Source organism: Ceratotherium simum, chromosome 11 (genome assembly GCF_057802395.1).
Source record: "Ceratotherium simum simum isolate JZ-2026a chromosome 11, ASM5780239v1, whole genome shotgun sequence".
Lineage (NCBI taxonomy): Eukaryota > Metazoa > Chordata > Mammalia > Perissodactyla > Rhinocerotidae > Ceratotherium > Ceratotherium simum.
Genome location: NC_141910.1, coordinates 59065697 through 59079791, shown reverse-complemented (window position 1 = coordinate 59079791; position 14095 = coordinate 59065697). Strand labels below are relative to the sequence as shown.

Here is a 14095-nt window from a genome sequence, read left to right as displayed (position 1 = left end):
TGGTTGTGAGCTTATTGGTCGTTTACCCTTGTGACCACGTGACTGACTGGGAGCAGCAGCTTGACGCTGCTGCCCAGCAACATGAGAGAGGATCGTACTACATATTGCTAGCCCGGGAAAAGAGCGAAATTCGAAGTATGGTTTCTACTGAATGTATTTTGCTTTCGCATCATCATCAAGTAGAAAGATTGTAAGCTGACATCATAAATCAGCGACCGTCTGTATTAAATTGATATTCATCTCATCTTTCTTCAGTATAATATATTAAAGGAAGTAATCAATTTTTATATCCTGACTTGACAATTGCAACAAAACTGCCTTCTTTTTCTGTAGTTATTTCACTTGTGAAGTACATTCTCATTCTTCGTATCTGACCTTAACAACACCTGCAAAGTACACGGTAAAATCAATCAAATAAGAAATTGAAGGTCAAAGGTTTTTATGTTATTTGTCCAAGGTTATAGGGCTTTTAAATGGCAAAATCAATTCTTTAGTCTTCTGACTCCTACTCCAATATTTCCCAGGCACATATTATTCCAAAATTTTATGCAATACTATAGAATCCAAAGAATAAATAGCATAATATTGTAGGAGCAAGTAAGAGTAGGAATGAGTATGATGCACATTACACCAAGATTGTGTGCAACAGTCTCTTGCTCCTGCTTGATAAGTGGTCACAAGACCACCAATTTTACAACTTTTACATTTTGTGTAATTTTGCTATTTTAATGACTACATACTAACCTCCGGTGAGAGTCTTCTCAAACCTGTGCAACTCAGTCAAGAGGAAGTTTATATGATGAATATAAAATCCATCACCATCACCGAGGAAATATCAAAGCTAAAGCACATACTACATTGATGATGAACCTGCAGAATTATCTCTATTTGAAAAAGGCAAAATAGTTTTTTTCATAATTCCTTTGCTGGTTTTAAGCCAACTATTACATCAAACTTTACTGTAATCATACAAACAAAATGTTTTCTTTTAACGTGCCAGAAAGCAGCTTTCAGCTTCTAGACATCAGTTAAAGCCAAGAATTTCACAAATTTGTACAAACTACCCTACTTACATATTAAATATACTCATTAAAAATAACATACTAATTTTCCTTTGGTTGAAGTATACTTAAGAAAGTAGATTTCGGAATTAGCACTTAATTCTAAAATATTATAGCAATACTACAAATGAGAAAATGCTGAAAGAGGATGAATCTTTTAAGAAAGAGAAAGTCACCCAGCCTGAAGGTCTAAGTTATCATAACACCAATTTTAGAGGTGCTCCTTGATTGTTCCCTAGAATCCTACATGCTGGGAGAAGGGCCTTAGAATGTCGGCAGGCCTTCACTTTAGGTGGGGAAAAATCCAACAGAGACATTCCTACTTATCGTTTCAGAAAGAAGTTGAAAAAAAACCTTCATAAAGATTCTAGAGATTTTTCTAACTTTTCTGGGTTTCTTTTCATTACGTCTATCTCTTTCACCAGAGGGATTTGCTCTTAGAACCAAAATAGCTAATAACTATGGGTTCAGATGTTAGACTATAATCTCTTCCAGTGTTTGGCATACTAGACACAAAGCAGGTGTCCAGTAATTACTTGTGAAGGAAGAAATGAATTAGTGAATCAAGGAATAAAGTGTCCCAATCAGCATCCTGTCTTGTATAGAAAAATGAAAAACCCAAGGGTCAGAGTTTACAATTAAGGCTTTACGAGTGAATGAAAAGCAGTGTGAAGACTAGACGCAAAGAACATTAAGCAAGCTGTGAAGTGGGGTCATTCTAGAATAGTTGACGTTTATTGAGTGCTTATTATGTGTAATGCACTGTTCTAAGTGCTATACGAATGACTTCAGTTAATAAAAACAACCTTACCGTGTGGATACGAATGTACTCCATTTTACATGTGAGAAACATGGAGGCACAGACTACCTCCATAAAACACCAAGATGCACAGCAAGTGGTAGGGGCCACAAGAAGCCTCAATGGTTTCCTCAACACGCTGCACTCTAAATTCACGGGAGCAAGCTCCGTTTTGACTTTGGCTCCATTGGGGATATTAAAGCAACTACTGCTGAACCTCAAACGTGTGGTTAGAGGAGTTTCAAGTTCAGAGACCGGCCCAAGAGTCAATTCTCAAGGGTACCTGGCTGTAACAAACTGGGAGAGGCATGGGGAGGGAGAGGCAGGGGGAGCGAGACTGATCCTGCTGAGAAAGCTGAGTCCAAACCAAAAAAGCCCTTAATGACCCTGCTGATGGACAAGTAGGAAAACAGACGCACTGACGGAAGACAGTGACTTGCCCAGGCCTAGAAGCTCAGTACAAAAACTCGGATCTCTGGAGTCCCCGGTCCAGACTTGGGCCCCTCCTAGTCACTTCTTCCCGGCCAGATGCCCAACGTCCTGGCCCCTATTCCTTAAGGGGGCCGCTATAAGACCCGCCCCCCGGACAGGCGCGCTGCACGTAGCAGTACCAATGGTACGTTCCCGCGCCCAGAGGAGCGATCGCTGGGCCAGCAGCCCAAGGCCACCCCCGCCAACCCCCCGCCACAGTGGCTCCGAACCACCGCGCGGTCGCAGCACTGTTGTCTACGCCCCTGCGGGCTGTCTGGCCAGAGGCATCACGGGCTTTGCGAGGAGCCAGGGAGAAGAAGGGCTCCGGCTCCCATAGCCCTACCCCGAGGGCGGCGGACAGTTATCTCACCTGCCCGCCTAGAAGGAAGCGGCTCTACCATCACGGTCCCGGGAGGTGTCAGCGGGTCCGGAAGTCCCACCCCTCTGACGTCAGAGCGCCGCGCCGCGTGACCGCGCCTTTGGGCCGCACGGCGTTCCGGGGATTGGAAGATTCTTGACCCTGGTTTGGGGCCTGTGGTCCGGATCCAGGGAGATCGTTCGGAGGGTGTAGCTGTGCTGGAACTTCCTTTTCCCTTTTATTTGAATTTCATCCGCTTCTTATTTCAGTCACCCTTGATATACTTCCGGCTTCCCTTCCCCCTTCTCCTTTTCTCCCCCTTTCTTTTCCTCTGCCCATTTTCCCCTTCCTCCCTTACTGGTTGCATCCCTTCCCTTCCGTTCTCCACAAACACAGGAAAGTTGAGTCTCAGTTGACCTTGTTTATTAGCGTTAATATGGCCAGCCTCTGCTACTCTGCACTTGAGCAAAATGCTGAAAATGTCTATTCCAGAGGTATTTCGAACTTACCACACCCCAACTCCGTGAAGACAAAGGTCGTATTCATCTTGTGAACCGCTGCATCCTGGGCACCTGGCACATAGTAGGTGATCAGTATATATCTGTCCAGAAATGCAGTAGTGAATATGACATGATTTTGTAGCCAGGGGGAGAAGCAGACAAGTAGACCGGTGAATCAGGAATCTCACCCAACACGTAGAAAAGAACCCTTGATCCTTTTGTATTCAACGTCTCAGTGATACGTAGCACATCCAACCAGTTGTTGGCAGTAAACTGGTACGTCTCCTTCCTTACCTCTCCGCTTTTCAGTTTTACTCCCTAAATATAGTAGGTAACACAAGGAGTTTAGAAAAAGCCACTCACTGTGCTGAGCTTTTCATGAATTAACTAATTTTTAATCCTCACAGCAACCCAATGAAGTCAGTTTTAACATGTGACCATAGTCTGAAAACACAAATACACAAAATAAATGAGTGATTACATTATGATGACATTACATGATATGTTCAAGGTGTTGTCCCTCATTACTAATGCACAGCTCAATGTGTGCAAAATTCCAATGAGCATGGTTCGCTAATGCAGCATTTCTTTCAATCCTTGCATATGCATTTGTGGTGCATTGCTCAAGTGATTTATGTCTCTGATTTCATTGAATAAACATGTGCCAGAAAAATTAAGCAAGGGGGTTCAATATTTAAAAACAAATCTGTCTTTCCAGACCTTTGGCCACTCTATATTATTATCCCCATTTTACCTATAGGTAAAATGCAACACAGAGAGATTAACTTGCCCAAGAGTCTACTACCCTATGTACAGTCAGGCATTGCTTAATAAGGGGATATGCTCTGAGAAATGCATCGTTAGGCAGTTTCGTCATTGTGTGAACGTCATAAATTGTACATACACGAACCTACATGGTATAGACTACTACACACCTAAGCTATATGGTACTAATCTTTTTTTTTTTTTTTTGGCGGGGTGAGGAAGATTGGCCCAGAGCTAACATCTGTTGCCAGTCTTCCTCTTTTTGCTTGAGGAAGATTGTCATTGAGCTAACATCTGTGCCAGTCTTCCTCTCTTTTGCATATGGGACACTACCACAGCATGGCTTGTTGAGCGGTAATAGGTCCATGCCCTGGATCCGAACTCACCAACCCCAGGCCACTGAAGCGGAGCATGAGGACTTAACCACTGTGCCACTGGGCTGGCCCCTATACTGTACTAATCTTATGGGACCACACCGTCGTATATGTGGTCTGTCGTTGACTGAAACGTTGCTGTGCGGTACATGATTGTACACTGTTATGCTTAGATGAGTTCCCACTACCTCTGTCAGGGATGAAGCACTTACTCTTCCACATCTGGACTACTTGCAGCAGCCTCCTCATTGTTTCCATGTCTTCTCTTTCCTTGCCGTGTCGGGAAAGCCATGCTCCCTTGGGTGAAACATTCATACTTTCCCACACACTGTTCTCTCTGCCAGGATGCTCTTTTCCCTCCCCTCCCCATTCCCTCTACTCTCCCCTGACTACCTCCAACACATGATGCAATTCACTTTTCAATGGCTTTCCCTGATGCCCCCAGTTAAGGTGAGGTCCCTCCTTTATACTCCTGTATCAGCATTTACATCCTTCTGTTTGGGTGCTTATTTGTCTACAGCACTAGCATCCACTGTGAGAGCCTAGAGGACCTCTTCCTTCTTTCATTTTTGTATTCCCTAAGTCTAGAATAGGGTCTGGATACATGGTAAGCATTCCATAAATCTATGTGAAATGACTCCACTCAAGTAGTGAGGCCTATGGAATCCATTTGGCACGTGTCGCAGGTAACCTTCTATCGTGGAGCTTTTATGTGTACATCTTCTTTTCCACACTAGTTTCCAGGTCCAACTAAGACAAGGACTGCCCTGCAAATTGTGCTCTGTACAATCCTTAAATAAAGACTGTGTTAAAATTCTTGTGCGTGTTATTTGTTTATTTGAAGGTCTGGGGTCTTTTGAAATCAAATCATCTTTTCTAGTATTATCCTCTATCAGTTCTTCTCAAATTTTAGTGTGCGTAGGCTTCACCTCTGTTAAAACAGAGATTCTGATTTAGTAGGTCTTGAGTGGGGCCTAGAATTTGCATTTCAAACAAACTCAGAGATGCTGCTGCTGCTGCTGCTCCTGCTGCTCCTTACGTCACACTTTTAGTAGCTCTGCCCTATATGATAGTCATAGAGAACATGCTTGGTGGGAGGGTGATAGTCTTGATTTGTAGTAATTTGTACCTAAGAAGATGTATAATTGTCATCACTTCCAGCATTTACAATGTATGTTGTACAAAAATATTTCTTGGGAAGTGGATTTGTGCCACAGCAAATTCATTCATTTATTCATTCTTTCAAAATAAGTATATATTGAGTGCCTACTATATGCTAGGAACAAGACAGAAAGATCTTTGCTTTCTTGAAGGTAGATAATAAACAAACAAATAAGAAAGTAAGTATGAAATAAAGCAATAAAAGAAAATTAAATGTTAATGTGAAAGAGTGGCTAAATTAGGTTAGGTGGTCAGGGAAGCATTTGAACTGAGTCCGAAATGGTAAGGAATCAACCAGGAGATTTAGTGGAAGAGATTCTAGCATTGTTTCTCATTCCCTGTCCCCTTTAATACTAGCTGTCCAGCATCCTAGAGCGCTGTCCTTGACTCGCTGCTCTATCTAAATTCTCTCCGTGAGTGATTGCATCCAGTGCCATGGCTTTACATACCATTCATAGAGAACTCTGAAATTCGGTTCTCCAGCCTAAACCACTCCCATGGGTTCCAGGCTTATACAACAAACAGCCTGTCTAACATCTTCACTTGAAAGCCAAATAGGCATCTCAAAGTTACCATAGCCCACACAGAAGTGTTGATTTCCGGAATGCCTCCAGATCTGAGTGGAAGTGGAAATAGGACCTGAAGAACAGTTGGGAACCCAGGCAGAATTCTCTCTCCATCTCTTGACTCACATCTCACTGGGCATCTGTTTCATCATTCTTTGATCCCTAGGCTACATGACAGAATATGGCCATTTATGGCTCATGCAACTTATATTGTAGACTGAGGAGTCATTAGTGCTGTTCAAACAGTTTCTACTTTCTATCTTTGAGGCACTTGGTAAGATTGCAGTTCCCTTATAGCTAGGCAGGGGTTGAGGGCCCGGGGGTGCCAAGGGCATGTGAGCAGTTCTGACCAATGAGTTGTGAGGAGAAATGTGTTACTTCCAGGCTGAGCAGTTGTTTTCTTGTGTTAGATTCTCCAAAGCTTTACTTTTTCCTTTGGCAAGGTGATGGCAACGTTTGAGATGGTGTCTGTCCCAACAGCCTGTGTCCTTGAGTAGCTACTTCTGCATAAAGCCTACCAACCAACCTGTGATGAACACAGGTGAGAAAGAACTAAACTTCTGTTGTTATTTTTGGTGTTTCCGCAGTACTACGTAACCTGTCCAGATTGATACCAGGGACAGCCACATAGAGAGGCTTTTTTCCTCACTTTCTTGATTTTAATTCCAAATATCCAGGAAGAATTTCTGATTGGCTCAGCTTGGGTCTGGTGTCCTGCAATTGTCCAATCAATGACAAGCACTAGGGATCATATGGTACCTTGTACAGAGGGGCTGTCTGCTACAGGTAAGGGGATCATAGTGGGTGGGCAAACATTCTACTAAGGCGTCTACTATAAGCACACATGGCTATAAAATTAGACTATTGTACACCAATTTAAAAACAGTAAATGCAAATGAAACCCTTTTGCCTTTTACATAAGAATTTTAGACTCTCATTACTCATTCAATGTTTATTGACTCCTCCAGGCACAGAGGACACAAAGGCAACCCAAAGAGAAAGATCCTTGCTTTCACAGAAACACAATAAACAGATTAAATTAACATATAATGACAATGGAAGGGGAACTAATAGGCAGGGTGAGAGGTAGAGTGAGGAATGCATTAGTTACCTATTGTTGTTTAACAAATTACCCCAAAACACAGACAACTAAAACAGCAGACGTATTATCTTACACAATTTCTGAGGGTCAGGAATCCAGGAGCAGCCTAGCCAGGAGGATCTAGCTCAGTCTTTCCTGAGTTGCAGTCCAGCTGGTTGGTCAGGGTTGCAGACATCCCAAAGCTCCACTGAGGCTGGAGAATCCACTGCTGAGCTCCATCACGTGATTGTTGGCTTGCCACTTTTCCTCCCAGCTGTTGGTCAGAGACTTCATTTCCTCACCATGTGGCCCTCTCCACAGTGCTACTTGCTTTTCCCAGAAGAAGAGATTTGAGAGAGAGAGAGAGAGAATAAGAGAGCATCCAAGATGGAAGCCAGTGTTCCACTGTAAAAACAGTGTTTTACAACCAAATCTCAGAACTGACAAACCATCCCTTCTATATGCTGTTTAATATCACTAGGATTACACAAGGCTGGAAAACTCAAAGGCAGGGGTCATTTGGGACCATCTTGGAGAATGGCTACCACAGTGGTGCACTGTTTTGTATCATGAAAGCAAGAAAAATCATCTCTTAGGAGGCTAATTTGAGATCTACATGAAGAGAGGAAAGAAATGTAGGATAACGTGTTGGGGAGAAGACTGGAAGACTCCATCCAACATCTCTCTCGCTTTCTTTCTGAATTCATGGCTCATATTTTCTGAATAGTCATAAGATAATCGTATACTCCCTTGACACTCTTTCTGTAGTATTATTTTGAACTAATATTTAACTCTTACGTGGAATTTCTTAAACAACTTAAAATTTTCTCTAAAACTGTAAATTTTGGGAAATACTACCAATTTTAGAGGTAAAGCATGCAGTTCGGTTAGTTGCTCTAATTAATTACTGATTTGTATTCAAGTTAAAATATTAGTTTATTTTTTTTCCCTAATATTAAATAGGTCTACTTATTGAAACCTGATATAGATATTAGTGGAAGGCACATAGAGGGATGTGTAATCCTGTGTGGTCTATTTGGTTGGATAACAAAGCTGAGCATAGTTCCATCCAAGAAATGGAATAGAAAGTGGCATTTGGGGGGATAATATGACCTTTGCATAAATGAAACTGGAGCAATGTGTGGCATGGAGGGTGTATTTTCTGTTGTCTAGTCAGCATCTATCTCCCCTCCTCCCTTTCCAATAGTATTCACCCTTTCCCCAAGAAGCTCTTGTGTTTAAAGGGAGTCTCCTGGGGGCCGGCCCTGGGGCATAGCGGTTAAAGGCGCACGCTCCTCTGCTGGCGGCCTGGGTTCGGAACCCCAGGCGCACACCCAGGCACTGCTTGTCAGGCCACGCTGTGGCGTTGTCCCACATCAAGTAGAGGAAGAGGGGCACGGATGTTAGCTCAGGGCCAGTCTTCCTCAGCAAAAAAACGAGGACTGGCATGGATGTTAGCTCAGGGCTGATCTTCCTCACATAAATAAATAAATAAATAAATAAATAGTCTCCTGGATGGTCCTGATTAGCTTAATCAATCATCCCATTACATTGCCTTTCCCTGGCCTCAGTCACTGATTCCAGTCTGGATCTGTGACCTAAGCCAGCTCTGTCAAGGCCATGGAATGCTGGGGACTTGTGCTTTTTGGTCTCATAGACAATGTGTGAATATGATGCCTGGAAATACTGAAGATATTTTGCCTCCATGACGAAAGTAAAGGAGAAGTATGGCATTGAGAGAATCACGAAGAAATGGAGGCCGAGTCCTGATCCATCATGCATGAAGCCTGCCAATCTCTGGACTTTCCAGTTGTATGAGCCAAGAAAGCTCTGTTATTGTTTAGATCAGTTTCAGTTGTGTTTTGTTATTTCCAGCAGAGACTATCCTAACTGATAGATCCTGACCTACTCCAGGGGCATCTGGGGACTCATTATAAAAGCCTTCAGGGGCTGACTACCTATTTCATTGCTCTAGCGCTGGCCACAAAAAGATGCAATGCAGTGTCTTCTGATTATTTAACTTCCTGACTGAATGGCAAGGAATAATTTATGGAAAGAAAGCTTCAAAATGTAAATTGAGACTTATGGAAAATAGGCTAATTATGGAACTCTAAGGAATGTAAATGACCAGAAGGAGAGAGAGACTTTTGTCAAATAATAGTAATGGCTAATATTTATTGAACATTTCCTATCTGCCAACTTTTGTGCTAAATGCATTACATTGGTCTAGAAGGGGAAGAGAAGCTTGAGGAAGGAGTTCAGGATGACAGTGTCAGAGAAATGGTCCCTTCTTTGCCCAATCCATTTGGACTCTTGTCTGAGTCCTAGGGAAAGAAGGACTATAGCAGGAAACAGAAGAAAGTAATTTTCCCACAAAATTTATGAGAGATTTTGGGATCCCAAGGCAGTACTTCTCAGGAACCCCTGTGACAGAGTGTAGTACTAAGGAATATAGCAGGAGAAGAGAAAATTTGCCTCTTGATCAGAGAAGCCTTGGTGCAGTGTGCCATAGGCATGAAATGACTTCAGGGGACTGTCAACCACATGCAGCTCTTACAGGGAGGAAGTTGCATGGAGGTGGGACAGGGCCTCCTAGCATTTCTTAGGCAACGTCATTGAGGAGGAAGAGGGGAGAAAAGGTGGTGTTTCTGATATGGCCCAGATCAGCTATGTGGAGACTTGAAGACAACTCCTAGGAACTGTCATGGTTGTTGGGGACCCTTTCATGGAGGTGAGAGAGTAGTTGGGGACACTTTGCAGAAGGGATGGAGGGACCACAATAGTCATGAATGAGACAGAGAAAAGGGCAATGCTTGGATCTTTATGATAAGAGAAAATATTTCTGGTGGATGTTGTGAGAATGTTAGAAGGACCTGTGCTTATTAATAAGATATGTTCCCCTCTTCCCGGTTGTTCCATTACACAGAAAGTTGAAACTCCTGGTTTAGATACCCTCTGAACTAGGGCGTGTAGATCAAAGATTATGTAAAAAGGAACAGGAGAAAGAAAAACAAAAAAAAGAAAACAGAAATAAGATTTAAAGATTTTTAAAGAAAATAAAGATTTTTTAAAAAATGTAGAAGACAACTAAGACTTATCTTCAATATATATTCTAGAGATGGAACCACTAGTCATAAATATCAGTGAATTTTGAATTGTGGTTTTCCACTGGCTTTAGTAGTGAATTTTTTCATTTGTAAATTTTTAAGTATAGATTATTCTAAATGCTTGTACACATACCATTGCTTAATGCAGTCTCCATAAGATGGCTCTGGTACACTCTGAGATCCACATTAATATCTTTTTTCAAACACTTTAGGTCAAGAAAAAAGATCCACGTAATGATTCATCTTAAGCATAAATTAAAAATCAATAGCTAAATATTGACAAAGCCATATTTAACTCCCATACTACAGCTATACTGTTCCTCTTGGAGTTTAATTATGCAGAGACCCAAAGAGATAGATGGTCCTAAAAGCCAGCATAGTTGAGCTGTGAGACTTGGAGATTCTTGCTAAAAGACAGTTCACTGATGGCACAGCCTTCATAGAGGCACTTGGCTTATAAAAAGAATGAATAAAAAAAAAATCTGGCAAACATCAACACGTAGATGTGTAGGCCATCAATAATACAACAAATATATATACATATACACATATAATATATATATATACAGACATATATATAATATACACATATATGTATATATGTATATATGAGAGAGAGACTAAAATAATATTTTTATCTTAAGACTTTCAAGATCATTCACCATATATAATGTAACTGCAACTCCGAAAGTTTTGTTTTAGCCCATCGATATGATCCTTAGTCCCCCTCAGTGAAACCACTAGTAAAAAGAAGCTTTTAGTGTCAGGGCAGGGTACACGAGGATAAGAAAAATTGGGGAGCTCTGGTTCAACTATCTCTTTAAATTGAAACAAAGTAGAGATTGGGACTAGCTACAGATAAATATCCCTTTAGAGTACAGTATGTTCCTATTTTATTGGATTTCTCAGAAACTCACTGCTCTGTTCAACAACGTTTGGTGGGCTAATTATACTGCTACAGGACATTTACAAATCATTCCTTCTTATTTTTTAATGGAGACTTTATATTCCCCAGTAAAATAAGAATGGAATTTTTCATAAATAAAAATGTTTTTCCATATCATGCATCTATCCCACTGTCGGAGACTTAATAATGGCCCTCCAAAGATGTCCACATCCTAATCCCTGGAACCTGTGAATATGCTACGTTACTCTACAAAAAGGACTTTGCAGTTGTGATTAAGATGTGTTAAGGATCTTGGACTGGGGAGAGTATTCTGGATTATCCAGGAGGGTCCAATGTAATCACAAGGGTCCATATAAGAGAGAAGAAACAGGGTCAGAGTCAGAGAAGACAATGTGATGATCAAAGCAGAGAGAGAGAAGAAAATGTGAGGGTAGAAGCAACAGTCATAGTCAGAGAGAGAGATTGGAAGATGCTATGCTTCCAGCTTGAAGAAGGAGAAGGGGCCACAAACAAACAAATGCAGGCAGCGAATTGCTGAAAAAAGCACTGAAATGGATTCTCCTCTAGACCTTCCAGAAGTAACGCAAGCCTGTCATCACCTTGATTTTAGCCCAGTGGAGCTGATTTAGAACTTCTGACATCTAGAACTGTAAGATAATAAATTTGTGCTGTTTTAAGCTGCTAAGTTTGTGGAAATCTATTGCAGCAGCCATAGGAAACTAATATACCAACAAAATAAAGGTTTAGACCATTTCTGTTTTGTAAACAAGTGATAATATTAGCTTGCTATATTTCAAGCTTCGGAGTATGTACTAGCTATTGCCAAAATACCATGACTTCTTTTACTTCCACTAAACATGGCAGAAGCCCATTTTCCCTTCATTGCGGCTCTGTTCTTCTGTTTGCTGAATATTCTTGTTTGATGTTACTTTTGGCAAGTATTTAGTCTTGACAGAGAGAAGCTAATTCACTCAACTCATTTGTTTTTCTCTAATGTTTGGCTTTCTTTGGGCTTAACCATGTGTGTTAGTTTTTTAAAGTTTATAGTTTTAAAAGTGCATTGTGCTGTGACCTTAAAAATTGCAAAGGCATCCTATTCTGAGCCCAAACCAACCAGACTAACATCTTTGTTTTGCACTCTCATTAGCAGCCTTAATGAGGCCCAGGCCTATGATTTAGCTCTCTCTAAATTATCCAATAGAGATGTTGCTCTCCACGATACTGGGTACCGCTCAACAGAGGAACTAAAATGTCTGCTATTCTCTTGCTCTGTTGTCATGGTTTCTCTGTTACACTTTTGCTTTCTTGAATTTAGCTACCTTTAAAAGAGTCTCATGTTTGCTTGTCTTTTCACAGTCTAGTTCCTAAAAAACAAAATGTAGTCACATCGTCAGCATAAAGTTTGTTTTCATTTATGGTTTTCTTTAGATTTCGTTATTGAAATCAACAGAGTTAAACAAAAATTTAAAAGAAATGTTGAATTTCCAATGTTATTAAAGCATCTCAACTTCTAGTTCTGGCATCATCCATTTTTATAACAAATCAGAGAGGTCAAGGAACCACATTTATTTTCCTTTTTTTTTTTGGATTTTTTCCCCCCAGATGGTAAAACTGAGATATCACCCCCAAAGAGCATGTGTGGGGATTGCATGGATGCGTAAACTTTTGGCTGCCCACATCTGCCCCACTCCTTATATTTGGGGAAATGTCCTGCAGATGAGCCCTATAACCTCCTAAGCATTGTCCTAGGCTTGGTTTGAGATAACTCCTTCTAGCCAAGGAGATGAGATTATCCCGCATAAAACTGTCCTGATACTAATACTCATCCTCAAGTGCCCTACTGAATAACACACTCTTAAGAGTCAGAAGAGGAGGAGTTCAATGAATTATAAATTGGGTAAGGAGAGCAATTGACTGAAGAGAGTTCTGGAGTCCTACCTTGCAAGATAGCTAGTATTTGCATAAAAGAAAAATAAAACGGCATTCTAGATGAGGAGATTAATTTAACAAAGTATATAAGATGGTCTGAAATGGCATGATCCAGGGGAGAAAAGTTGACTCTAGTTTCAATTCTGCACAATCAAGACTAATAACGCTTTTATTTCAAATGTTTTCACTAGGGTTGTGCAGTTTCTACTGAAGAATTGCCCTGAGCTCCCTCATGTCTATTTCAACATCCTTTTCCAAACCTCTGTGTCCTTACATATCCCACACCCTATGCCTAGAATGCTATTCTCTCCCCTGGTAACTCTACCCTGTCAGCCCAGAAAATTGCTACACACCTTTTATCACTCAAATATCACTCTCCTGTCTTTCCTAGGCAGAATTAGGCTCCTGGGCTTTCAAGATACCTTGAACACATCTGTAGTCAGACACTTATTATACCTACAGTGTGTTCATATGACTGTTCTTGTTCGTTTGTTTTGCTGGCACATTTAGAAGCAAATTCCAGACATCATATTATTTTAACCTTAAATACTTCAGTATGAATCTTGAACAGACAAGGACTTTTTAAAAAAGCACAACAATACCATTATCACACCTCACAAAATTAACAATAACTCTTTAATATCTTTTAATATCCAGTCCATATTCAATTTCTTCAATTTCTCTAAAATGGATTTAGCTGACTGCATCCTCACGGTTTCAGTCTGGAGCTTCTAGGCCAACAATAAGTGTTTGCATTTTACCATTGGAGTACCTTAATGTTGTCATTTAATCTCATCGCAAACTTCTGATGGTCTGTTTTAAACAGCACAGCAAGGAAAAAATTTAAAATGGAAAATAAAATGTAGATAAAATAAAATTTCAGCTTTGAGCATGATTCACAGCATGGCCTTGGATTTAGTAAATAATGTATTCTTTTGAGCCAGTTCATAGCTGTCTGGGGGCAAAATCCATCTTGTCCATTTGTGGTCCCAGAAAGACCCAAAGAGCAGTTATTG

The 14095-nt window shown here is 40.9% G+C and overlaps 1 protein-coding gene across 2 annotated transcripts in view; it reads right to left on the bottom strand.

The window, feature by feature from the left end:
• LDAH (lipid droplet associated hydrolase) overlaps positions 1–2784 on the bottom strand; it is a 103821-nt gene extending 101037 nt beyond the window's left edge. For both annotated transcript variants that reach the window (XR_015553678.1, XM_014782152.2), the window contains exon 1: positions 2702–2784. Coding sequence is in view for 1 of the 2 variants with exons in the window: in XM_014782152.2 (XP_014637638.1) it covers positions 2702–2732 (31 nt within the window). In the remaining variant the exon portion in view is untranslated. The remainder of the gene's footprint in view (positions 1–2701) is intronic.
• Positions 2785–14095: the final 11311 nt, after the last annotated feature.